This window comes from Vipera ursinii, assembly GCF_947247035.1.
Source record: "Vipera ursinii genome assembly, chromosome: 1".
NCBI classification, from domain to species: domain Eukaryota; kingdom Metazoa; phylum Chordata; class Lepidosauria; order Squamata; family Viperidae; genus Vipera; species Vipera ursinii.
Genome location: NC_139512.1, coordinates 3,906,435 through 3,934,368, shown reverse-complemented (window position 1 = coordinate 3,934,368; position 27,934 = coordinate 3,906,435). Strand labels below are relative to the sequence as shown.

Here is a 27,934-nt window from a genome sequence, read left to right as displayed (position 1 = left end):
CATTCTAAAGATCCCAAATCAGTTCCCAAGAGAGAAAAGTGAAGGGCTGAATTCAATTCCTTTCCAATAACTTTCAATAAGCCAAGATGGAGCTTAACAACTACAACCTCCATATGCAATCGGTGGAAACTTAAGGGAAGTTACAAAGCGAAAGAAAATATACTAGAAATCCCCAGCCAATTTTCTTCTCCCCAGAGTTTGAAGCTACCTAAACCGAGACATCCATCTCTCATGGACATTAAACTGCTAAGATAACTGTGTTACTGACCACAGATTTAGCCACTATACACTGAAGGGCATTGCATATTTGAAACTTCATTTTTGCTTGCATTTACAACTGGAAGACATGTGACGAAACCTATAATGGGAGGTTTCCTAGTTCAGATTATCCCCTCATCGCCTTGCTAAGAAAGAAAGGAAATGATGGCTTATTATAAGGAAGAAACCACATTTGCTTCCTACCTCAAATTGGAAAATACTTGGCTGATGCTGGGTCAAAATTCTATTCTTGATTTCTTGAAGAATATCTATTCTGCAGGAGGCCTAAAACAGGGAGGCGATGCACATCGCCTCCCTGTTGCGTTCAGCATTGCCGTGCTCTGAAACCTGTCCCAAAATTTGTGGACGACTTATAATTTCGATATGAACAGGAAAAAAATAAATTAAAACACACAGGAAGGAAAAGTGTTAAACCCCAAAGGGAATATTCAGATTATACTTCATTTAATTACATCTGAATTGAGTCTAATTTAGTTTTTATTCTGGCACCACTCACTTTTTAAGGAATTCAGCCTCTAGCATTATCTATTGTTCAAAGACCAGGCGGAGCTTTTAAGATGAGAAATGGTTTTGTGCCCTGGCTTAAAACTGTTGTTTCTAAGCGAAACAAAAATGAGTAATAATAATAATAATAATAATAATAATAATGATGATGATTGGGATGTTTGTAGGTCTTCCAGACTCGGATGTGATACAGGGTCACAAAATAGGTCTTGCCTGTGGGAATCCTCCAGACAGCTGGTTTGCTACGTTATCATGAGAATTCTAAACAAGGTAAGTTTCATATAACAAGGCAGTCTTGAATTCCTGTTTTGAAGGATCTGCCTTTCTAAGACTCCTGCGAGAATAGGAATACAGGGAGTCCTCGACTTAACAACCACAGCTGAGCCCAACATTTCTGTTGTTGAGCGAGACATTTGTTTAAATGAGTTTTGCCCCATTTTAACACCTTTCTTGCCACAGATGTTAAGTGAATCACTGCCGTTGTTAAGCCAGTAATGCGGTTGTTAAATAAAATCTGGCTTCCCCATTGACTTTGTTTGTCAGAAGGTCGCAAAAGGGGATCACGTGACCCCAGGAAACTGCAGCCATCACACACTACTTGCCAAGCGTCCAGATTATGTTCATGTGACTATGGGGATGCTGCAACAGTCATTAAGTATGAAAAACAGTCATAAGTCACTTTTTCCAGTGCCACTGTTACTTGGAAAGGCCACTAAGCTAACTGTTGTAAGTCGAGGACTACCTGTACTGTACTATGACCATCTGACTATAACGATATCCAAAATATATGCCTTGAAAACAAACAGGTTGTTTTGAGTTGGGTTGAAACTTAACGGTATGTCCAGCATCATACAGGTTATCTATGGCTGGAGGATCCAGTGACCTACGTGACCCCTTAACATGAATTTGCAACTGACAGGCAAAAGACCACAAACCAGACACACAGTTTGAGAAAGCCTCTGCTTCTGATACATTTCTTCCACTCTAATGGGTTTTGGCAGGTCCTTGGGGAAAACAAACCAAGCTACTCGATCTGTTTTTGCCAGGGTGAAAATAAAATAAATATTCCCCCTATTTTTTACACATCACTTTCAGCGATCTTGAGCTGATCCTAAGACTCCCAGATCCTAAGGGCCTGAAGAAGGAGCTCTGGAAGAGAGAGGGAGACGGTGTCGTAGGACCGATCTCATTGCAATGCTCAGGGTCCAAGGGCTGTTTCAACCGTCCTACCGTAGATTGGCTTCTTCCAACCTGGGGCCGTCCAGATTTGCTGAGACCGCAATTCCCAGAATTCTCACCCAATGAAGGTTCTAAGCATTTAGGGAGCTGCCTTTACAACACACCTGAAGTAGCGTGAAGGGGGGGGCATTTTGTGTAGGAATCTGAATTTGTAATTAAAATTAACTGGAAAATCCCACTTCACTTCCCCTATCCCTCCCATGCTCTGGTTTTGTTTGGTTTTTTTTTGTAAAAAAATGGCATTATATCCCCCACCCCTATGCCTCCCCAACCCTTTTTTTTCTTTCTTTTCCCCTATTTTCCCCCATACACGCATCAAGTAGCATGCAGCAACACCTGTGCATTGATCTCATTAGAGTTAATACGTTTTGTTTTTTTTTTTAGAAGGCAAGGCACATTATGTGGTATAAAACGTATTTTCTTTGTCTCGTGCAAATTAGGAAAAAAAATGTAATTTTTTTTTCTTTTCTTTTCTCTTACTTTTGTCCCTCATCATAGATGTGGACTAAAGGGAAAAAGAGGGGTTGGGGCTGGAGGAAAAGAGCCTTTATGTATAATTGCCATGCACATTCTCAGCCAGCTGATTGGTTGAGCTAGGTCACATGAATTCCTGTTTAAAAGCACCATGCATTCTATATTGTAAGGGTTAAATCTTTCGTTTTTCCTTAAAACATTGCCTCTTCATCAATTGCAGATTTTTTTTTCCTTTTAATTTCTCTTTAAAAAAAAAAATCCGATCCAACTTCCCCTACGAAGCCCCTCACTGTCTCCGTGATACAGTCCTAGCCCGGAGACCTCTGAGGAGGAAGGCTTCCTGGGATGGAGAGCCTGCAATGGGCATTAATTTCTTCTGCCCAATTCCTGCCCATGGGTTGAAACATGGCATCATCGTTTTATTATAAAGGTGCAGAGATGTAAACAAATGCCACTGGAAAATCCCCTTCCTCGTGATGCCAGGTTCAAGGAGGGTGTGTGTGTGTGTGTATCTCGGAAAGTCTTTCGCTATCCTTAGTCCAAGGGAGCAGGTGAGAAGGAAATTTTGCATATGCGAACGCAAGCCCCAGATGGGTACCAGGTCAGGGCTGGAGCCAAATTGCATGAAGGTTACGACGCACAAAGGAGACAGGAGAGCACAGAGGTTGGAGCTTTTCGACCACAATGCTGTACTGAAGATGGAAGTTTCTGGAACAGAAGATTCACCTGAGAAGAGGACTATAGAGCCGTAGGAGTCATTGGTTTCTGCCAAAATCCAGGGCAAATGCTGCAGTAAAAGAGCAAGGGGGTGTTATAGTTTCTTCTCGTTTTTTTTTTAAATCAATTACATGTGTTCCTTTGGACATCATTGGAAAAATCTGGAACATCTTGAGCCTGTTGGGACACGTAAGGAAAAAACAAAACTACTTCTCCCATCCCAGAAAAATAAAAGTCTCCCAATCCTAGATGTCCTTTATACACGGCAACAGGTTCACTCTGAAAGTTAGGAAAGAAATTTATATTTGTATATTGGAGTATTTGTTCACGTACATGGAATAGGATATGCATTCCTCTTGGAAGTTCGGAGAAATGTATCAAGGTGCAAAGAACTGACGAGTAGTGTTGGTTGTCCAAATTTTTGTCATCTTTCCATCCTGGAGAAGATTGAAATGTTTTCTTCTTATCTCACAGAACACAGTGAATACTCTCTCAAAGAATCCTGGGACATGTAGTATGAGGGGAGAAGAATTCCATTAAAAATCCCTCAGAGGACTACAATTCCTGCAAATTCCCTGGAAAAAAGGGCCATCATTTAACTAATTTAAGTCTGCTGGATAGCCACTCCATTAGTGGTATATACTAAGTTCCCACCACTTTCTAAGGAGTAAAAGTTGGCCATTGACTTAGGCCAGCGGTGGGGAACTATGGCCTCTTTATGACTTGTGGACTTCCTGAACCAGAATTCCGGGAGTTGAAGTCCACATAAAAGAGCCATAGTTTTCCACTCCTGTGACTTATGGCTAGGTTAGCTCTACGAATCCATTTGTCTGTGGTTGAAGCATTTCATGTGAAGATACTGATGTTTTCCGATGAACTCTCCCTTGCAACTCGATCTCATTCTGCTTTCCAATTCAAATCCACTCCAGGATGTCATCTGGCATAGATTCCTCTGCCTCAATGAGATTCCTCTGAAATCTTGACAGTTTGGCACAAGGAGGAGGAAATGTTACAAATGCTTTTAGAGTCATGGCGGATGGCACCAGCCTTCGGAGGAAGATTGTCCAGAAGCCAACATGGACTGACCAGTTCATCATCTGTCCACCTGGCCCTCACAGAGGACTTAAGAGCCAAACTCTGGCACCCCAATCTTGGCTGAGTTCAAGGAAGTCTGATACGTGGCCTGTAAAGCTTTGGTGTCTGCTAGGAAGGAGGGGTGGGGATGGGTGGGTTTTGTTTCGAAGTGAATTGGGTGGAGTGCCATTGCTCCGCCTGCCCCTGCCCCAGGGCTGGGGCGGGGGAAGAGTCTCCATTACGAATGCCGCTTTCCAAAACTCAGCAAAAGACTGGAGCATTAAAATGTAGGCACTTGAACCAGTCCTAGATGGCTTCTAGGCTCCACCTTGGGGCTTGCATGTCTGGTGGGGTAGGGGCAAGAAGAGATAAGAGTTCTCTATGAAGGGGCAATGGTGGAAGGGGGCATCCCCCTCCTCTGCTCCTACCGAATCTGGGTTTTTTTTTCCTTCCTTCCTTACGTTCTGAAAGGTTTCTGTGTAAGGCCCCACTTTGCACCATCCCGTCACAGTGGAGTGGACAGTCACGCTGATCCTCTGCACACAAATTACAGATACACTCTAGATTTACCTTCCTTGTCCCTCCACCCTCCCGTTGCTTTTCTCCTCTCCCTCCTCTTCAAAAGTGCATTTCCTACAAAAAAAATGTGCAATCCATATTAGCAGTCATCAAAATCATCTCGAAGCTGGTCTACAAGGGCATGCATAGCTCTTTGTACACAAAGTTGGAAGATCAGGAGCGGGGAGGGGGAGAGAAAGCGAAGCCCTGCTGATCCACTGACACCCTCCCCCCACACACACACACTCAATGTCTTCCTGTCCCCCGAATCAGAGATTCAACAAGTCACACAGGTCCCTGCTGGTGTTCATCGGACTGGCTGCCCGCCTTTTGAAGAAAGGATGTTAAAGCTGGGCGGAAGCCACCTTGAAGAGAACCTGCAGGCTGTGGGTGCGTGTCCCCACTCCACCTCCAAGATCAATTCCTTCCCCGTAAGAGAACAGGCTGACAAAAGTTCATACAGGCTGAGGAGAAAGAGCCCACCTCTCAGCCTTGGTCCAACTTTAAGGCAAGGGTTAGACAGACCTATGGTCATGGCAGAGTTGCAGCAAGGGGAGTTGGGGTGCTGTTGAAACACAGTGTAATAGCAAATTCTTTCCTGACCCCCCACCCTTGAAGAAATGCTCCCCCCTTCCCCCCAGAGTTCATTCCAGCCCAACCCAACGACACATGCGTGGTTTCAACATTCACAGCCAAGTCCCCATGTCTCCCCGCCCCCAGACAAAAATCAAAACCCACCACCATTCCAAACCATCTGGTTCAGGATTGCACTAAGTCGACAACAAAGTTTAAATTTAAGTGGCTTGCATCTGTTCCCTTCTCCCACAATAAGAGAGTCTTGTCAAACCAACCCGCCTCCTTCCCTTTCCCCACCCCACACCATTGGCACTCAAACCCATTCAAAAAAAAAGGGGGGGATGTCTTTTGACACTAAAGCGCAAAGCATTCTGGGAGAGGAGTGCAGAAAACAAGCCACGCGTCCCCTCATTCTCCACCAGAGAAGTCCTGCTCACACCACCTCAGTTAAGTGCTGGAGACCAGCAAGATCCCGTATGAAAGCAACACAAGAGATTTTCCGGGGTGCGGGGAGAGGAGGACAAATTCGATAGACTGAAAAAAGGTGCCTGGCATTTTAACTTTTTCCTCCCTCTCTCTCTCTCTCTCTGGGGGGGAATTAGCTCACGTTGCATCTTGACCTTGGCCCGTCTTCAGCTGCTTGACCAGTCTAGATGGCTTGTAGTGCAGTCTCTTGGTCACGCTGACCCCATTCCCAAAGGAGGAGAAGCAGGGGGGGGGGGTTGTTGAGCGTAGAAAAAAAAAGAAGAGAGGGGAGGGTTCTGCAGCAGCAGGCCCGGACTAATTTTTTTCTTTTCTTTTCCTACTCAGAAGAGATGGAGAAGATAATCAGAAACTTTTGCATATACATCCCTTTTGAGTATGAGACAGACAGGAATTCCAGCTGGCCAGGGACTGGCAGGAAGGATGGGGGGAAACCAGGCCCTCTGAAAGGCGTGTAGTGCTTCTGGCCCAAAGGCCTCCCTCTGGGAGGGTTGCCTGCTTGAATTTTGCTCATTTCAGGAAAGTCGCAGTTGGGATGGCTGGAAAGCAGGGTCTTTTTTCTGGTGTTTTTTTTTTAATCTTTTAAAAAGAAGTTTGAGCTTTTCCCCCTTCCCTTCCTTCCGTGATGTCTCTTCGTGATGTTGATGTTAATTCGTGCTCTTTTTTTTTTCCTTTCTCTCTCTCTCTCTCTCCATGCTGCCCCCAAGGTTTGGGCCAAGGGTGGGAGGGCTGCACTGTTCTCCTCAAAGGAAGCCCAAAGCCCGGGGGAGGAAAGGAAGATGATGATGACGATGACGATGATGATGCAGATGGAAGCTGCAACTTAGCCTAGATACCAGGACTGGGGAAACAAAAAAAGATTGAAAACAAATTACTAAGGTGGAAAGGGACCTAGATCTCCAGGTTTCCTCACCCACTCACTTACCTAAGTATCTATTCACAAGTGTCATCTAAGTGGAATGTGCATTTTGACACGAACTTCAACATCTAGTGAAAAGGGCTTCACCCATATCATAGCAGCCACCTTCAGTAAGAAATGAGCACCCGTTTTCCTGAACGATTCTCCCTGCTTTGATTTTTTATAATAAACTCCTTTCCCTCCATCTGGCTGCCATACCAACTTTTATCAAGGGGGCTATTTGTACCCCAGGGTTGAAATGAGGGGGTCCTTGGTGCTCTCCGAGCCTGGTTGTTTGCTCACAGACATTTCACTAACCAAACTAGGTACCTTCATCTACAGCTTAACAGTATGCTAATCACTGATGATGTTACCTAGTTTGGGTAATGAAACGTCTGCAAGACAAGAACTGAATTCAGAGGGTACCAAGGACCTCTCATAATTTTCTTTCTTTCTTTCTTTCTTTCTTTCTTTCTTTCTTTCTTTCTTTCTTTCCTTCCCTCCCTCCCTTCCTTCCTTTGGCTGAGAAAGAGTGACTGACCCAAAGTTATCCAGTTGGCTTTCATGCCTAAGGCAGAATTAGAAATCAGTGTTTCCCATAAAGCAGAAGCACATCCACATGTTGGCTTTGATCTCCTCCCCCACCTCACTTTTTGGAGCAAGCAGGAAATTAGATTGCCCCCACGGCACACCCTTCCCATGCACCCAGAACAGGTCTGTACTGAGCTGCTGCCACACTTCAATTCCCAGAATTCCCCAGCCAACCACAGGTCTGGAATTCTGGGAGTTTAGGTCCATACATCTTAAAGTTGCTAAGGTTGGTAAACACTGATACAGACAATGGCTTGTGGACGTATTTCCAGAAATGGTTAGTGGACCATTTTGCAACCAAGGCCAGGAGGTTGTGCAGATTTGCCCCTAAAAATGCAGCAACACCTGGAGAAAAATGCATCCCCAGTGAATTTTAGGATGTTCCTTATGCCTAGGATTTTGCTGGGTGTACTTTGTGGAGGATAGAGGTTGGGACAATACGACTGCTGTCCTAGAGAGATCTTGTGGGTTATGATGAAGTTCAAAATTAAGATTAAAATAAACAAAACTATTTCCAACTGCTTTTTTTGTTGCTGCTTTTAAAAATTAATCTGCCGAGTCTAGTTATAAATCAAAGTGAAGGAAATTTGGCCACTGACTGGATGAAAGGGGAAAGACAAACAATCTAGTCCAGGATGAGAGCCAGATATCAACCTTTGGAGTGTCCACAAAAACAACATAAATATAACTTCACTCCACTGCCCCCACCCCCTCCACCTCCTTCCGGGAATTTAGAGAGAGACTGCTCTGAGAATACAGGATCTATATACTCATTAAAAGTAGCAAGTAGGATCTGGACAAAGTTCAAACATGTTCCTATTGATGATTCCAGCCAGCCATGTTTTTTTCATAACGGATCTCCAGGTTTTCTCATTTTTCCCAACAGTCGGCCAACAGAATTTGGATGCAAACTAGCCCCTCATGGTTAGGATCTAAGATATTCATTCATTCATTCCAGGAATCTGTCAGGTCCAAAGCCAACTGGGTCTTCTGGCCAACTTCCCATCTAGCTGTAGTTGAGTCCTAGCATCTAAACTGGATAGTGAAAACAATAGTAGGTCAGGACCCCAGGTCAAGATTTTGTCAATGGAAGTCTTTTCTTACAATTCTGGCGTCAGATAATTCATAACTCTCAAAAGACAGGATTTATTTCATTAAAAAAGAAAAAAGAAAAGCCAGACTTCTCAGGAACTAGCAGTTGATGAGTGAATCGGAGCCTACGTACAAATCAGGATTTCGTGAAACGATAACGAGTATAGTGACGTTTCAATGCTGAATTTTTAAACACTGGAGGGCAGGGCCCTGGACAAATTTGCCATCTATTCTGGGGATTTTTAATCTGGCTGCCAGTTCCAAAAACTCCTCTACTTACTATCTCCTGAGCAGCACTCTTCTCTATTGGTATTGTAAGCAGCAAAAAGGTTCAATCTCACTTTCCCATCAAATACCTCTGCTTGGTAAACAACAAAGCAGATGAATGCTTGCAACTTCCCCCGTGGCCTTCCAAGTCAGTGATGCCAATGCTCTAATTTATTTTTTATTTATTTTTAAAATTTTAATTCCATTTATATCCCGCCCTTCTCCGAAGACTCAGGGCGGCTTACAAGCTTAGCAGTAGCCTTCATTCTATGTATATGCCTGCTTATTAGGGCTTTCATACACCCCCCCCAAGCGGCATTATTACAAAGTCAGATTAATTGCCCCCAACAATCTGGGTCCTAATTTGCTCTAATTTGGTTTTGCTGAGAGGGGCTTTATAATTTGGGGAATTACTTTGGAAGCAGTGAAACTAGAGAGAGGAGTGGTCAACAGATCATGACTGCACAAAGAGGGAATCTGCCTACAAAAACCACACTTAAGGGTGTACCCACGAACCAGAGCAGCTTTAGGGTGGGCGAAGAGATCCAGCAATAGAGGAGGGATACTTGGAGAATGTGTGAGGAAGAGAAAGAAGAAACGAAGAAGGTTTGATGGCTCTGAGCCCTCTCCGAAATCAGTGATCATCTACAAGCTGTCCAGCCAAAGGGCAACATTTTTTTTATTGAATAATAGAATAACAGAGATGGAAGGGACCTTGAAGATCGAATCTAGTTTAATCCCCTCCTCAGGCAGGAAACCCTATATCATTTCAGACAAATGACTGTCCAAATTTCTCCTTAGTTCTAGGTTGGTTCTCCCTTTGATTAGTTTTCATCCATTGCTTCTTGTTCTGGCTTCAGGTGCTTTGAAGAATTGGTGGACCTCTTCTTCTTTGTGGCAGCCTGAGATATTGCAACACTGATACCATGTCACCCCTAGTCCTTCTTTTCATTAAACTAGACATGCCAAATTCCTGCAACTCTTCTTCACATTCAGTAGACGTTGAATATCAAAATCTGAGGCCCTGAAACTAAACCATCTAAAAGCCATGGACGTAGCCTTGAAAACACTTCCCAAAATTGCCAATATTGTAACTTTTAATGCGACCAGAAGGAACAGGCTTAGCAAATTTGAGCTGCCAAAATCCAGACCATCACAAGGTTTCAGGAAAGAGGTATTAGGTATCTCAATGTCGCTGTTAGTGGTTCTCCAGATTTCTGCAGCCCAAATATGCAACCCACATGGAAATGAAATCATTAAAATACATGTAATCAGGAATCTGGGAGTACCTTTTCCAACTGTTGCAGCATATGAAATCTTAGGTCTTTTAATAAAAGACCTAAAAGATTTTTCATTGGAAAAAGTGCTCCCAAGAATCCTGTTTTTTGGTGTGTTTTTTGGTGGTGGTGGTAGGGAGTATGATAAACTACCATGGCTGTTTTATACAGTAGGAAACATATAAGAAGACATCATAACATTGATATCTTGTTACCATTAAATTAAATTATAAAATATTGTAATGTTTGACTTTGCCCTTCTGAATTCTCTGTTCTTGTTCCACTTCCATTTTGTAATGCAGCCCATGATCTAAATTAAATCTGCTGATTGGGGTGAGGGGTGCCTTCATGTCAGTCTTGAGTCTTGGTGACTGCCTGGATTGGACCCTGCAGTTTTCTTGGCAAGATTGCAGAAGTGTTTTGCTATTGCCTTTTACTTCCTAGGGTTGATGGAGAAGGAATGCCCCAAGATCTCCCAGCTGGCTTTATATCTAAGAGGAGACTAGAACTCATGTTCTTCTGGTTTCTAACCTGGTTCCAAAACCACTACTACAGCAAACTGGCTCTCAGATATCACTGAGGTTGTCAAATATGCCCCTACAAATATATCCCGTCCAGTGATGCTGGTTTTTCATGGCTGCAGAAAGGAGTTGTGTATGAAGGACCAGTAAGTTTTACACTGCCCCAATCTATATAGGAAATTCAAATTATTCTCCCAAATCAGATTGATTTATTTCCAATTAGTGCTGTTTTTTTTCTGAGTGCACCAGGCTTAGACAATGGAGCCTGTGAGCGTGTGAAAAAGAGCTTGATATGTTTTTGTAAAATGTTTATATCTCAGCTATATTTTACACAGCTCATAAAAACATTAAAAAAACACCCCAACTTGGTTCAGCACTTGTTTCAACAGATTTCAGTTCAGTAAATAACCAAAATTGTTTGAAACTTGAGTGGTGCCCACAGGAAAACTGATTTTTCTAACTGGGCTAAGGGAAACCACAATTATACATTAGCAGATTCTGGGAGCTGTTGAATTCATCTGAAATTACAAATAACAATTCATAATAATGAATTTGAGTCAAGCAACATTTCCCAGATCCTGCTCTCCAAACAAGCAGGCAAGACTTCAGGAAAAAAAAAACATGCATGATCCAATCTGGGTCGGGGACCAGGCCAGAGGTTTAGTCTTCCGAGCTTTCAGACTGTGCAATAAACAAGGACATACATTCAATTTTGCAGCTACTAAGATTGTTGAACGAGCAGGCACAAAAACAGCCAGGAAAGTGATGGAAGCCTGGGAAACAGGCCCCTCCTCAGTCAACAGGAGTGCTGATTTACCCCCAGTTTAACAAGTACTTAGGAAGTGGGGGTTTGGCAGCACAAGGAAACAAGAGCCCAGGACTTAATAGCCTGGCGATCAACACCCCAATCTACATCTAAAAAGCTACACACAACAGGCACCATATAAATACCATACACACAATAGCCCAAAGCACAAGGAGAAGTTCCCTGAGTATGGGCTCCAGCACAAGTCTGAAAACTCGGAAGACAAAACCTCAGATCTGGGTGATCAACCCAGATTGGATCCTGCAACATTATCCTGGGACTTGTTATTCACCTTCATTTGTGGAAAAAAACAGGCATTCTTGGCCTGGTGGAGTAGCAGGAGGACTTAAGTGCTCCGGAAGAGACTTTCGCTAATGTAACAAGGCCAAGGATACCAAACACACATCTAGCAAGTTCACACTCTGGACATCTGAGGCTCCAAGAGAGACAAGGTGGTACTGTGGATAGTTTCCTGTAAGATCATGGCAGCTTGCATGCTAGTTTTGTATTTTCTCAAGGTAGTTTGGCCAGGGACAGGATCTCAAGGAAATGTAACTAGTTCAGCCTCAAAAAGGCTTTAATTAGAAATTGGAAACCAGATAGGAATTTAATGTTGGCTACTCTTCATGTCTGGCTACCAGCAACTATGGTTGAAAGGTTTATTTATTTATTTAAATAAATAAATATTTGCTGGGGGCTTTTTCATACTTATTTCCAGCAGGGGCCAGTACAAGCTTCTCCTTGTGCTTCTCTCATTTTTGATTAAATTTAGTTTCTGGGTTAAGTCACTACAATACTGCTTGCAGATGCCATGAAGAAATATAAAAAAAATTAAAAAGCGCTGAACTGTTGTTCAGGGCACAGACTACATGTTCCTAACAACCCATGACTTTCTTTTTTTTAAAAAAATAATAATCCCAAGTAAGATTCCTGTTAGAAGACATCCTTCAAACACCCACAAAACATTTCTAGCCCATCCCTAGCAGTAGCAAAACTAGAATTCTGTAAAATAACCCCAATCATTTCATTGTTTCCTAAGAATCTCATTTTAAATTTGATATAATGAAGACTCTAGCCCTGATGATCTATGTAGGCAAACTCTGAAATGCATGGAATATATCTGTTTTTATATATGCATTGTTTTTTATGTGCCACTCAAAATCACTTCTTGTGAGATGGGCGGCTACATAAATTTGATTAATACTTAAATATCTGCCAGAATCTCAAGCATCCCAAGTGATAAAACATTTTTTCTCCCCAGTAGGTATATTTTACTGAACTTTTGGATTATCAGAACCAGAATCAGTTCTGCACTGCAATAAATGAGGAAAAGGACATATCCATAGTACTTTTGAATAAAACATAGGATTAAAATAGATTAATTTTCATAATGTTTCAGTCTCTTCCCCCCAATAATTAGCTGCATTTAGAAGAATGAAGAGAATTGACTCCAGATTGGCTAAGTGAGCATCAGGACTGATTAAAAAAATTGAATCCAAATCTCATTCCAAGTTTCCTCATCACTAGATCTGCCAACAAATATAACTGATATTGGGAACAGAAGATTAACTTTCCTTGTGGCAAAAATGTGGGCTATTTGGGCAGATAATTAATTTTTTAGTTGTTTTTAACCCCACCTTTATTATTTTTTTATAAATAAGATGAGCATATATAATACTACTTCTTCCTCATATTTCCCACACAACAACCACGTGAGGTATATTGGGCTGAGAGAGAGTGGCTGGCCCAAGGTCATCCAGCCAGCTTTCATGCCTAAGGCGGGGCTAGAACTCACAGACTCCTGGTGATTGGTCCAACATCACTTAGCCTGCCAGCTTTCATGCCTAAGGCGGGGCAAGAACTCAAAGTCTCCTTGTGATTGGCCCAAGATCACCCGGCCAGCTTTCATGCCTGTTTTCATGCCTAAGGCGGGACTAAAACTTAGTCTCCTGTTGCTTAGTCCAAGATCACCCAGCCCGTTTTCATGCCTAAGGCAGGGCTAGAATTCACAGTCTCCTGGTGATTGGCCCAAGATCACCCAGCCAGCTTTCATGCCTAAGGAGGGACTAGTACTAACAATCTGGTTTTTAGTAGCTTTTTAATTTGTAGTTTTTTTTTATTTTTAACCTAGATTATACACATTCCTATATTTATTAGGTAGCTGTATCGGTAAATCTGGATGATGCCCATCCCAATGGTGGGGAGGGGGGCTACGCTATAATTCTTACAACGCTCAGGCAGCATTTGCAGCATCAGCAGTATCTGGTGAGATTCTCTCTCTCGCTGATCTTTCTGAACTGCACAACTGCAGCCAGAATGCGGTGGCCTTCACTGCTTTGTACTTGCTCTCTCTGCAACCAGAAGGTTTTTTTTATTTTTTTCTTCCTTGGGCAACCACGTAACAGATTAAAGCATGCACAAAAATGATGCACAAAGGGAGACAGCGAGCACCTGGGTGTCTCTTGCCTAGTGAAAGCAGAGTAGAAAATCTCCTGGCATTATTATTATGATTACAATTATCAAAAGACTTTGTGTGCAAAAGTACATGTGCATCACTAATTGCAGCTGTCTTCATTGAGAAGTCCCGTTTTGTTTACCCAACAATTTGTTTTGGAGCTCATAAACAATGGGCAAGAGGTGACACAAGGCTTCATGACTTCCTGCAAGGAGCTTCTTACATTATTGTTGTTGTTGTTATTGTTCTCCTGTTATTCCTCAATGCAGTTGCTGCTGGCTTACATTTGCAATCAACTAAGTATTTGAGAAGAAGCAAGAACAAGGAGAAGAAAGGCGATAAAATAGTCCAGTGGTTCTCAACCTTTGGGAGCCGTGATGTCATCACAGGGGGTCCTTGGAGGCAGGCTAGTGCTTTAAATCTTGAGTTAAGTCTTGGTGGTCCATGGCCAGGGTTCATGGCCACAAAAGGTATTTTAAAGGGGGTCCATGGTGAAGAAAAGGTTGAGAACCACTGCAGTAGTCAATTTATCTCAAACTAGCCTCTGGCAAAAGATATGACGACTGACTAAAACACACCAAGACCAGCTAAAACATATGAAGAACGGTAGCAGGAACTGGGTATGTCTAGTATAATGACGAGAAGGATGAGGGGTGACATGACAGCAGTGCTCCCAATATCTCAGGGGCTGCCACAAAGGAGAGGGAGCCAAGCTATTCTCCAAAGCGCCTGAAGGAAGGACAAGAAAGAGTGGATGGAAACTAACGAAAGAGAGAAGCAACCTAGAACTAAGGAGAAATTTCCTGACAGATAGAACAATTAATCAGTGGAACAACCTGCCTCCAGAAGCTGTGGGTGCTCCAACACTGGAGGTTTTCAAGAAGAGATTGGACAACCATTTGTCTGAAATGATATAGTGAGATTCAAGGTACTGGTAATGGTGTTCAAGGCCCTACATGGCATGGGTCCAGAGTACCTTAGGGAGCACCTGCTGCCGGCATCAACTTCCCTTCGCCCTGTGCGTTCCCACAGAGAGGGCCTCCTCAGGGTGCCACCGATCAGAGAATGTCGATTGGTGGCCCCCAGGGGGAGATCCTTCTCTGTGGGCGCCCCGGATTTATGGAATCGGTTGCCGGTTGAGCTCCGGATGGCGCCCGACCTCCGCTCCTTCCGACGCGATCTGAAAACACATTTATTTGAACAAGCCGGCTTGGCCTGTTGGGGGGTGGGTTGGGTTTTTTTATTGTTCTTAATATTTGTGTTTATTGTTTTTTACCTTGGGCATTATGTTTAATTCCTTTTAACTTTTGTATTTTTTGTATTTTATACATTTGCCCTGTTCACCGCCCTGAGTCCTTCGGGAGAAGGGCGGTATATAAATAAAATTATTAAATTATTATTATTATTTCTTGCCTGAGAATGGGCTTGGACAAGAAGACCTCCAGGTCCTTTCCAATTCTGTTATTCTGTTAAAAGTTGATGGTGTTAAAATAAAGGAAGAGATGGACCCAGGCCCAATACCCCTTCAAACCTGGAACTAATATTGCCTTTGTGAGTCAAAACTAATACAATCCTGGGTTGTATAAACAGAGGCACAGAATCAAGATCACGTGAAGTATTAGTACCGCTTTATAAAACCCTAGTAAGACCACACCTGGAACACAGCGGCCAGTTTTGGTCACCACATCACAAAAAAGATGTTGAGAGTTTGGAATAAATTCAGAGAAGAGCAACTAAGATGATCAAAGGCCTGGAGACTAAAACATATGAAGAACGGCTGCAGGACTTGGATTTGGCTAGTCTAAAGAAAAGAAGAAATAGGGCTGACATGATAGCAGTATTCCAGTATTTGAGGGGCTGCCACCAACAAGAGGGGGTCAAACTATTCTTCAAAACACCAAGAGGGCAAGACAAGAAACAATGGTTGGAAACTGACCAAAGAGAGAAGCAACCTGGAATTAAGGAGAAACTTCCTAACAGTGAGGACAATTAGCCAGTGGAATTCAGACATTCTGGGTGTTTCATCACTGGAGGTTTTTAAAAAAAGGCTAGACAGTCACTTGTCTGAGATTGTTCTCCTGCTTAAGCGGAGGGCTGGACTAGAAGACCTTCAAGGTCCCTTCCAGCTCTATCCTATTCTATTCTATTCTATTCTATCCTATCCTATCCTATCCTATCCTATCCTATTCTATTCTATTCTATTCTATTCCTATTTATATTCTATAGATAATACATAGAAAATTATTAAAATGCCTGAAAGTTCTATCTAAAAGTAGAAGAGATTACTTGGGTCTTCTCGTTTGACTAAATCTGAACACTATGGAAGAAACAGCAGCAGAATAAGGAGGAATGTCCTGACATTGAGAGCAATTAATCAATGGAACAGCTCGCCTCCTGGAGTTGTAGTTGCTCCATCACTGGAGGTTTTCAAGAAAAGATTGGGCAACCATTTGTCCAGGATGGTATAAGTCTCCTGCCTTGGGCAAGGGGTTGGACTAGAAGACCTTCAAAGTACCTTCTAGCCCAGACATGTCAAACACAAGGCCCGGGGGCCAGATCCCCTGGAGTTGTAGTTGCTCCATCACTGGAGGTTTTCAAGAAAAGATTGGGCAACCATTTGTCCAGGATGGTATAAGTCTCCTGCCTTGGGCAAGGGGTTGGACTAGAAGACCTTCAAAGTACCTTCTAGCCCAGACATGTCAAACACAAGGCCCGGGGGCCAGATCCCCTGGAGTTGTAGTTGCTCCATCACTGGAGGTTTTCAAGAAAAGATTGGGCAACCATTTGTCCAGGATGGTATAAGTCTCCTGCCTTGGGCAAGGGGTTGGACTAGAAGACCTTCAAAGTACCTTCTAGCCCAGACATGTCAAACACAAGGCCCGAGGGCCAGATCCGGCCTGCAAAGTGGTTTCATGCGGCCTGCGAAGCCATCCTGGAAACAGTGAGGGAACGGCCCCCACTGCCTTGGCCCTGGCCCAGAGACCCTCCTTCTGCCAGAGACCCTCAGATCTGTCCCACTCCTGCCCAGGCCCCCATAGGCACCCTTGATGCGAACGATGTAGAGCTGGCCATGCCCACCCAGTAGGCCATATGCACTTTAGCCACGCCCACCCAGTAGGCCACGCCCACCCAGGCCACACCCACCCGGCCCCCTGAGGGCAACCGCAATGCTGATGCGGCCCTCAAAGAAATTGAGTTTGACACCCCTGTATGATTTTTATGATTCTAAGAAAGCAGCTTGAGATTGCCGAGGCTTCATGGTGATGCATTCTTCCTTTTTCAACTGAAGAGTCAGCTGTCTAGCAATAAGCAAAGAAAGGGAAGGGAGTTCATTTCAGTCCTTCTGTTTGTTTACCTCCTGCTACCTTCAAGAGCTGGACATTTGACACCCCCTTCCTCTATTTTGAAGCCTCAAAGATTTATCAGGCTGCCTGCCAAGGCTGGTCAGGCTCCCGTGTTCAGCTCCACAGGCCTCAGGTTTTGCAGGGCCAGATTAAAGAGTTAATAAGTTAGCTGCAAACCCAACCTCTCCCACAGAGCACCCACCCACCCATGGAATCTGACCACCTGGTGACATCTTTCTTACACCTTGACGGTCAGATGCCAGAGAGGAGGAAGGAAGGAAAAAGCCAATTCCAAAATAATCCTTAAACCCTCTTGCAGAAGGACGCATATACTGGAGTTGTTATTACTTGGGGGAAGGCCCTGGCTGTCATACCCGGAAGTCTTCGTCAGGGCTTCGGCCAGAGCTCCAACTAATGGCTGCTGCCAGGCTCCAACGCCACCAGAGGGGAAGGAAAGGAATCCCATTGGCCAGGAGCCATCACGTTGAGCACACCCACCGATTGTCTCTTCAGAGGCCAGGCAGAGGGAGGGTAAGGAGGAAAGGCCGAGGTTAGCTTTGGCCTCTGAACTTGCTCCCTGTCCAGGCTGTGAGTGTGTATGTGCGCCTGCCTGCGCTTTGTTGTTGTTTTTCCAGAGGCATGCAAAAGTAATTGTAAAAACCAGCGAGTTTCCCCTCGGGGCCTGGGAAAGTGCCAGGCAGAATCCTGGCAGGACTGATACTAGAGAAGCCAAACAGACCTCGACTTGGGGCCAAGATCCAGAGGACAGCACCAGAGATGAAAAGGGTCTGTAATTTGGGAGTGAACCATAATGAAAGGTCAGGGAATGACCCCCAGAACGGAAATGCAACACGGAAGGCACGAAGTGGTTTCCAGAGGACATTTTTATCCATCTTCCAACTTTCACAAATAGAGTTCCGGATTGCAGTGACATGTAAATCTGAGCCACCAAACTTCCTGCTTTGTTTTTAGAGGCTTTTAGTAGGCTCAATCAGCAGCCACCAAACATTACGCCGAGAAATAGATCCTCAGGCTCAAAAAGTAGTCTACTTCCAAATTCTAGGATAACCATCCTGCCCTGGTGTAAAGTCTGACAGTATTTTCTCCAACCCTACCTGGAGGGCCGCATGTTGGGGTACGTACAGGCTTGTGAGACTGAGAAAAAGAATATTTCTCAACTCTACCTGAATAAGGCAAGGATTATATACTGTATCTCAGACTAGTGGATCTTGGGAGTCAAGCAAGCGTGGGGACATTATGTGCGAACTCTGTCCCTTGCAAGGTTTCAAGGAGGCATCTGGCTGGCAATAGGGGAAATGGGATGTTGCACTAGACAGGCATTTAGCAATGCTCATATATTAAACAAGGGACGCGGTGGCTCAGTGGGTTAGGACGCTGAGCTTGTCGATCAGAAGGTCGGCAGTTTGGCGGGTCAAATCCCGAGTGCCGCGTAACAGAGTGAGCGCCTGTTACTCGTCCCAGCTTCTGCCAACCTAGCAGTTCGAAAGCACATAAAGATGCAAGTAGAAAAATAGGGACCACTACGGTGGGAAGGTAACAGCGTTCCGTGCGCCTTTGACGTCTAGTCATGCCGGCCACATGACCACGGAGACACCCTCGGACAAGCGCTGGCTCTTTGGCTTTGAAATAGAGATGAGCATCGGCCCTTAAAGTTGGAAATGACTAGCACGTATGCGCGGGGGAACCTTTACCTTTACCTATATATATTAAACACCAGTTCTTAAAAAGAACTTCTAGATCTGTGTTTTTCCACCTCAGCAACTTTAGGATATGTGGACTTCAACTCCCAGAATTCCCAAGCCAGCCATCTTTCTCTCTTTCCTATTTTTCTTTTATATCCTTTTCTCTGTATTGCCTTTTATTTTTCTGTAGCTTTTAACTATAATTATTCAGTAGCTTTTAACTATAACCTCTATAGTCAATTGGACATTTTTACCTCTAAGGAATAGTTATTGGGGCCAAGAATAGCAATAATAATAGCATTTAGGCTTATGTACACCCCATATTGCTTTACAGCAGGGGTCCCCAACCCTGGTCTGTGGACTGGCACCGGGCCACAGCAAGCCAGAAACTGGGCTGCACAAACAAGCAAAGTCCCATCCACGTGATGCAGGCAGCATGCAAAAACATACCCCACCCCACTCCGGTCCACAGAAAAACATCTCTACAGGGAAACGGTCCCTGGTGCCCAAAAGGTTGGGGGCCACTGCTTTGCAGCATTCTCTGGGTGGCTTTATGTGCATTATTTGCATATTGCAATATGTATTATGTGCATATTGCCTGCCCCAATCTGGCTCCTCATTTTATCAATCTCGGAAGGATGGAAAGCTGGATTAACTTTATGCCTAAATTCATCAGAATTGAACTCCAGGCTGCGGGCAGAATTTGCCTGCAGTACTGCACTTTAACCACTGCGCCACCAGGGCTCCTCAGCAGAAAAGTGTTACCTTTTGTTCTGTGTGGCTGCCACTGGAGGCAAGTTTGGCTGTGCCTCTACTTCCCAGCAAGTAAATGATTGCAGGCAGGTGCTTCATACTCACCTGTGCCTGATAGATGCTGCCAGGATCCCGTGGTCCTAATCCCACGAAGCGGTTCGCAGGGGGTGTGCCTGGGGTGGAGTAGGCTGGGGAAAAGGGGAGGAGGGAAAGAAGAAGTTAAAGAAAAGAAAAAGAGAGAGAAAGAGGACAAGAGAATATTTTTTTTTTAAAAAAACACCAATCCACTGTTTCGATCAACAGTTCTCATTTCGTGATGGGAACCGTTCTCTGCCCCACGCCCGAAAGATCCTCAGTCCTATTTTCCTTTGCAAATTACAGGTATTCTTCAACTTACAATCAGTTGTTTAACAGCAAAAAAAAATAATAAATGCCCATTCGGTAGAGTGGACTTGGACTTATGACCATGAGAGATTTGCTTAATAGCCAGGTCCATTTATGTCGTGTCTCAACTTAGGATCACAACTAGGTGCAACCAGAATTCCATTCTCAACTGTGGTCGTAAGTCAAGGACTATCTGCATCTTTCTTGTCAGCATTTGCTTACTCTGAATATAAAGCCTTCCGTGCTAACTATCCATCGGCAGGAAGACCACAGCAACACATCAGGGGCTACTCTACAAAAGTCAGACAATTTTGTATATAATTTTAAAGGACGCAACAAATATGTGTGTGACATTTTGGGGAGCAGCAAAGGACAGGGTACAGACATTTTCTATCTATGCTTTAAATTATGGGATGATTTAAGACAGGGGTCTTCAAACGTGGCCCTTTTATGACTTGTGGACTTCAACTCCTAGAATTCCTCAGCCAGGCACGCATGCCTGGCTGAGGAATTCTGGGAGTTGAAGTCCACAAGTCATAAAAGGGCCACGTTTGAAGACCCCTTTTTTAAGACCTCTCCCAGGCCTTCAACCAAAGAGCAAATTGGAGAACGGACAATATCAGAGATGCTCTAGCTGCATCTTACACTGTATATTCTGTAAGAAGTAGCAGGTCGAATTAGATGGCCTCCAAGGTTTTAGCTCTACAGATATGTTCCCTTACATTAGAAAAATACATGGCTGTTTCGTACTATGTCAGATCATTCGCATATTTAACCCAATAGCACCGGCAATGAATTGTTAACTTCAGGAAAAATATTTTTCAGCTCTCTTCGATACACCAGGAATTGTTCCTGAGACCTTCTATCTCCCCGAATCCTGTCCTCCCACTGATCTATCGCCAAGGCTGCTTGGCTGTTTTGTAACATATATGATTTATATGATTGACTAATTTACTAATGTAGAATCAAGAGCTTGTCCACAGTTGCATAGCACTGAAATATTATATATTATTGTATGTGTGTGTGTAAATGTGCACACAGACATACATGTTGTATACATAAACGTACATGTTTATACATATACACACACACACATGCATATATGCACCATTTGTCATCACTAACATTATTTTTGTTTAATTAAGCACACATAAGTATTATTCCTGTATGCTGTGTTCTTATATAAATGCTTTCTTTCAGTAGACTTGAAAATGCTTATTTGCAAAGTGGCAAATTCCTAGGTATGCTGGAGGCAGCTATTGGAAACATTATTCCAGAGGATATAGGCCAGGGGTGTCAACCTGCCGGTCCGTGGGCTGGATGTGTCATGGCGAAACCACTCCCACCCCATTGCTGGCAATGGGAAAAAAGTCGCGATACATCACAACACGTCACGTGACGCTGCGAGTTTGACTCTCCTGATATAGGCCATGTCCCCATGGACGCCTAATCACAGCACATACATGCTGTGGGACCTCTTTTTTTTAGCATTCCATTGAGATTGCCCTTATCTCATCCCCAGACCACATGGGAGATAGGATTATTGGAGAATACACACATAGCTCACACAGCCCGTGCCAGTCTTCAATAGGTGACCCTGAGGACACAGGTAAACCTCCAATTGGCCTCAATGACTCTCCAAAACAGGGGTGTCAAACTCGCAGCGTCACATGACGTGTTGCGACGTATCGCGACTTTTACCCCATTGCCGGCAATGGGGTGGGTGCGGTTTCGGTGGCCCACGGGCCGGCAGTTTGACACCCCTGCTCTAAAAGAATGCAAATGACCAGTTGTCTTCAAGGAATATAAATCCTTCCATTCCACACCATCAAGTCAAGAGCTGAAGAAGCTTCATGTATGAGAAGCAAAACGTCTTCAAAGAAAAAACAAGAAAGTCCAGTTTCCTCCTGAAAAAAGCACCTTTGGGACAACCATGACCTGGATGACTGAGAACCTCCATAGACACAGCTCAGAGTGGAACTGTGGAGTCCTTGATGCTCTCTGAGCTTGGCTGTTTGCTGTCAGACGTTTCATTACCAGACTAGAGAACATCATCAGTGCTGACGAGTGCTTGCTTTCTGCTTATATAGAGTAGCTTGTCCTGACAATGTTGGTGTGGTGGTGTGTGTTTCCCCCCCCCCCCCCCGTTGGTAGTTCCTTGAACAGTCAAGCAAAGAACAATACCTTAATCAAGGTACTGCGAAAGAGAAAGCCACAGCCCCCTTACCAACCCTGGCAGGGCAACCTACTGTATATAAGCAGGAAGCAAACACAACACTCTCCAGCAGTGATGACGTTACCTGGTCTGGTAATGAAATGTCTGCCAGCAACAACCAAGCTCAGAGGACTCCACAGAGAGAATTAAGATGTCCTTCACTACATCAGTGATAAAAGTGGCATTTCCCCTCTTATTTCAACACCATTTAAGGACACTTAAAGTGTGCAAATCCTGTTAGATTTTCTCACTTTGGCTGGAAGTCAAGGGACTGGCAGGAATAGTGACTGAGAACGGAAGTAATGGAGGCAAAAAAAGGAATTGCAATTGGGATAGCCAGTTTCAGCTGGCTTCATTTTCTGCTAAGTCAATGATGGGTAAAGGTAAAGGTAAAGGTTCCCCCACACATGCGTGCTAGTCGTTTCCGACTCTAGGGGCCGGTGCTCATCTCCGTTTCAAAGCCGAAGAGCCAGCGGTTGTCCGAGGACGTCTCCGTGGTCATGTGGCTGGCACGATTAGACGCCAAAGGCACACGGAACGCTGTTACCTTCCCACCATAGTGGTCCCTATTTTTCTACTTGCATTTTTACGTGGTTTCGAACTGCTAGGTTGGCAGAAGCTGGGACGAGTAACAGGCGCTCACTCTGCTACGCGGCACTCGGGATTTGACCCGCCAAACTGCTGATCTTCTGATTGACAAGCTCAGCGTCCTAACCCACACTATAACTCAGAGGAAGCCCTATAGGGGGAAAAACCTGTAAAAACTGAGGTTTTTTTTAGAGCATTACTATATCTTTCTGATAAACTGAGCCGGAATTAAAATGGCTCCCTCCCCACGAACCTCATAAATTATTTTCCACTCTCTCTGTACTGTATAATGATAAGCGAACATAAATACACATGCGCACACTTTGCAAATAGGCATAACCACAACACCTACATGACTTGCTCAAGATCAGTGAGAAAGGAGAAGTTAACTCAGGCCTCTCTTGTTACCCATGTAAATTCAGTATGTCGGAGTGTTTCCCAACTTTGGCAACTTTAAGATGTGTGGACGTCACCTCTCAGAATTCTGGGAATTGAAGTCCACAAGTCTTAAAATTACCAAGGTTTGAGAAATACTGGCTCAGGGTACACCACATGTGATAGAGGAGGTTGGCATCAAAAATGGGTAACTCTGGAAAGAAGGAGGAGGAGAAGGAGAAGGAGGAGGAGGAGAAGAAGAAGAAGTTGTGAAAGACTGCTAAATATCAGTAAACTGGATGAGTAGAAGAAGCTACATCAAAACTGATGATACAAGCTGCCAGGAAGATCCCCAACTCTTATTAGAAGAACAATAAGCTTTGCTAAGGCACTCCACCCTCTCTCCACAACAATTAGAGCACAACAGAGGTATTTGCAAGACTTTTCTCAGCAAACCACAAAAGGCAAAATAAATTACACCAGATACACAGCCCTTAAGAGCGACGTTTGGCTTCTTCCCTGCAATTAAAGAACAATGAGCCAAGACACATGACCAGTTAAGTTCCAATCTATTAAGCCTCTAAACAAAAGTTTACGCCACTCCTCAGTTTCCAAACAGAGCATTATTGTTTTTTTTAGACCTTTAGGAATATTGTCTGGAAAGGAGAAAATGACATGCTATGGATTTTATTAGTTTGCCTGATAGATTAGGAAAGTGCTAGGAAATGAATTAGGCAGGGTAGTTCCATGTTTCAGTTTACATTATTTCCCCCCCCCAATCAGCAATATTAAGGAAACTGCTTTGATGACATCTGACTGAACTGCCGCCCTAGAAGTCAACAGCCACAATCAAGTCTATAAGCTTCCATTAAACCCAGTAAGATGCCTAGGTAAAGAACTGGTGAAGCACGAAGGAAAATAATAGTATTTTACCAGTACTAGAAAAAGACGTTTTTTTCTCAAGATAAGGAAAATAAATATCCATGTTGTTTAACGAGGTGATTAAACAGAGAGAATTCGCATAATCAAAGTCATTATAAAGCTGAAGAAAGAACAAGGCTTCCTTTTACTACTACTATTATTATTATTATTTTGGTGTGGGCTATTCTAGCATCAATATTTAGATCACAGACAAGCAAATTTTCAGAAGGTAAGGAAAACACTTGCCCCTTTTATACAGGATGGGAAATGGAAGATGATATGTATGGGAAAGCAGCCATAGACAGACAGGAACAAAATCCTAACACTAAGTCCTTTTAAAACCTGGTCCTCAAAATGGCCCCCAAATTATAAGCAGCATTCTACTTTAGGAAAATCTTGGGAAAACACTGTCCAATCATAAGATGCTAGGAATATGCAGCACTTCAAATTCATTTCCTAAAAGTGGCATTAGAGTCCAGAGGGGCAAGAACGGAGTCTCTCTTTAAAGGATTAAAGCAGCTATGTCTTTTCCTGGGAAAAGACTATATATGTTCCTGAGAAAAGACACAGCTGCTTTAAGAAGTCAAAATGAAATGCTGGAGTTATGTTAGTGCCCCTATGAGCTTTGAAGGACCTTTTTGAAATCAAAACAGAAGCCCTGTACAGCCCTTTAATATACCATTTGATCAACAATATTTTTCAAACTTGGCAAGTTTTAACTGGCTGGTGAAGTTTATGCTGGCTGAGGAATTCTGGGAGTTGGATCTACACATCTTAAAATGGCCAAGTTTAAAAACACTGCTCTGAAATCTGCATAAGACCACACAAAGTTGCATGGAGGCTGCTTCTCACGGACCTCAAATTTATAAGGCCAGCCGGAGAGCGTGGCTGATAAGCATTTATGATAAACCACCTTTTGCTTCTGAAAAGTTTGGGATACCCTATAATTTTCAAGGAATTGATCTTATTTAGTGTCCTTAAACATGTAAAGAGAGAGCCAAATGGAACAACTTCATTCCACAATTCCTCTCTTAAATTCGAGCTTCGCTTTGTACGACAGGCACACAAGGTAGGTGACCTTGGATTATATTCTGGGAAGCTACAAAGGCTACCTTTACCTGCAACCTGGCATATTTTATGGCAGCATGCATGTTTGCGTCGGTTAGCATGCATGTTTCCTTGGGTTTATTTTTTTTTAAAAAAATCACTGATTCAGATCAGTGGCCATTTCTGATTGTTTAAATGAGCGCTTTGAACTTCTGTTTAAATCCATGCACCCTGCTGCCATCTCATCTCAAAATCCTCTCCCTCAGTGTGGCCATTCCCCCACCTTTATCCCCAAAAATCACAAGGCTGCAGAGCAGTCTGAATTGGTGAATATGGCCAGAGGGTAGGGAAGAATTAGTGACAGATAGCAGGCAGATGGACAAGGCCATTTGGGAGTGGGTAGGTGCAGGAATGGTGAGTGGGCTTGCTTACTGGGAGACGTCGGCGAGGTGGTCCCTCCCTCGGAAGTTGTCGTGGTAGATTTGGTGTCAGGTGAGATTGCCAGGCGGGGCATACCTGGGGGTGGCGGCGCCAACATCTGGGTAGGAAGGTAATGCCCGGGTACCTTCACTTGACCACCTCCATTTAACTAGGGACACAACATAAAAAAAAACACAGAGCAAGCCATTAGCACTGCCCACAGGAGTCACCTGCCCGCCCAGAGGGACCTCCCCCCTCAAAACGGGGACAGTGGGCGGGCTTCACTGGGGACCCTGGGAAACTTGGCCAGCTCACCTGACTGCAAATATGGAAAATCTATTCAATTGTCATGGCTAAGAGTAAAAGGTAGTGCCTTCCATGTATAAAAACTCTTCATAATCCCACCTACACGTCTAGCTGGGGGGTGGGAAACGATGGTACCTTTCCGACCTGTGGACTTCGACTCCCAAAATTCCTGAGCCAGACTACCTTGGGTATTCTGGGAGCTAAGGTTCACACGTCGTAAAGGGGCCAACATTCCCCACCCCTGCTCATGTGGCCACAATCTAATAAATCTGTCAGGCTGCTGACTGTGACACTGTGCTAACAAGCTGCTTTTTCTGTGCTCTTTATTACTCTTTAGCATTGCAAATGTAGGTTTATATTTTGTGATTTTTGTGCAGATTGCCAAAAATGAATTTATAGCCACAGCCACACAAATAACCCAATATGCTTGGGTGCATTCATAAAATATCACAAACAAGCAACGGTGCTATTATGCTATGTGCAGCGGCATCAAAATTCTTTTTCTCCTGATTTTTATGTATGTACCTGAATGTTGTATATACCGTGTTCCTCCGAAAATAAGAACAGGTCTTATATGAAAGAGCCTTGGTGGAGCAGTGGGCTAATGCCTCCTTAAGTAACACCAGCTGCCTGCAATTAGTGCAGGTTCGAGTCCCACCAGGCTCAAGGTTGACTCAGCCTTCCATCCTTCCGAGGTAGGTAAAATGAGGACCCAGATTGTTGGGGGCAATTAAGCTGACTTTGTAATAATGCCGCTTGGGGGTGTGTGTGAAAGCCCTAATAAGCAGGCATATACATAGAATGAAGGCTACTGCTAAGCTTGTAAGCCGCCCTGAGTCTTCGGAGAAGGGCGGGATATAAATGGAATTAAAATAAATAAATAAAAATAAATAAATATTAATTTTTGCTTCAAAAGACGTATTAGGGCTTATTTTCCGGTTAGATCTTATTTTTTTGGGGGGGGGGGGGAAGGGAAGGGTATGTTCCTGGATGTTATCAAAACATTATGGTACACAAAAAGAATCTTGGTACAATCATACATGATCACATAAACAATGCCAAAAAGGAAAAAAAAAGAAAATAGAGAAAGATACTGAACACTGTTGTTATCTACGGACTGAATAACATTTGTAAAGTGAAAAGAGAAAAGAAAGAATGGCAAACATGTTAATATATCAACACAGATAAATACATTTGAAAAGCATTCTTAGTGCTCCCACTAGGAGTTAGTGCAGTATCGCCTATATCAGTGGTTCTCAACCTGTGGTCTGCGGCAGAGGTCCCCGACCTTTTGGGCACCAGGGACCATTTCTGTAGAGAGAGGTTTTTCCACAGACCGGATGAGGCGTGGTTTTGTGTGCTGCCTGCATCCCATGGATGGGGCTTAGCTTGTTTGTGCAGCTCAGTTGCAGGCGTAGACCGGAGGTTGGGGACCCTTGGACTACAGACCTCGGGGGTCGGGCACGATGTTGCCACAGGGGATCCATGAAGGCTTGAAGAAATGCTATGATTTAAATCTTGAGTTAAGTCTTGGGGGTCCGTGGCCACAAAAGGAATTTAAAGGGGGTCCCTGGTGAAGAAAAGGTTGACAACCACTGGCCTATGTAATATCATTTTCAGTTCTATCTCCAGCCTAGGTTTTGAACAGCAAAGAGGATTGATTGCACCAAGGAAGCAATCAGAGATATTCAGAAGCAATACTAGCTTCCAATTTTTCTGTATGTTCCTGTATATATGCGAGAAAGAGAAACAGAATGCAATAATTCCTTCTATTGCTGACCAGCTGTCCTGCATGTAACTAATACATTAACTGCCCTTGAATGGTACCATCTACCTGGATGGACAGCTAGCAGAGATAAAGGAGAAGAGAAACAATCTGGACCTCCAATAGCAGACATTTGTGTGTATGTGTGTACATTATGGCCTAGATGCGGCTTTGTTTAGGAGAGCAGTGAGAATATTTATTATTCAAACTCTCTCTCTGTGGTTCTACACCACTTTCTGGTCTGACAATTTAAACTATTTTTTTGTGATCTTATTTAACCTGATAGCTCTTTCAGAGGGGGAG

At 43.7% G+C, this 27,934-nt stretch overlaps 1 protein-coding gene and 1 long non-coding RNA gene across 4 annotated transcripts in view; one reads left to right on the top strand and one right to left on the bottom strand.

Moving 5' to 3' along the window:
- The window catches only part of LOC310632811, a 269,935-nt gene that overhangs the window by 116,336 nt on the left and 125,665 nt on the right, over positions 1-27,934 (top strand). The window lies entirely within an intron of this gene.
- The window catches only part of NFIC (nuclear factor I C), a 177,949-nt gene continuing 155,521 nt past the window's right edge, over positions 5,507-27,934 (bottom strand). For all 3 annotated transcript variants that reach the window (XM_083349806.1, XM_083349805.1, XM_083349804.1), the window contains 3 exons: positions 25,573-25,729; positions 19,716-19,798; positions 5,507-6,745 (listed from right to left, as the gene is read on the bottom strand). In XM_083349806.1, the coding sequence (XP_083205932.1) occupies positions 6,728-6,745; positions 19,716-19,798; positions 25,573-25,729 (258 nt within the window). In that variant the 3' untranslated portion in view covers positions 5,507-6,727. The remainder of the gene's footprint in view (positions 6,746-19,715; positions 19,799-25,572; positions 25,730-27,934) is intronic.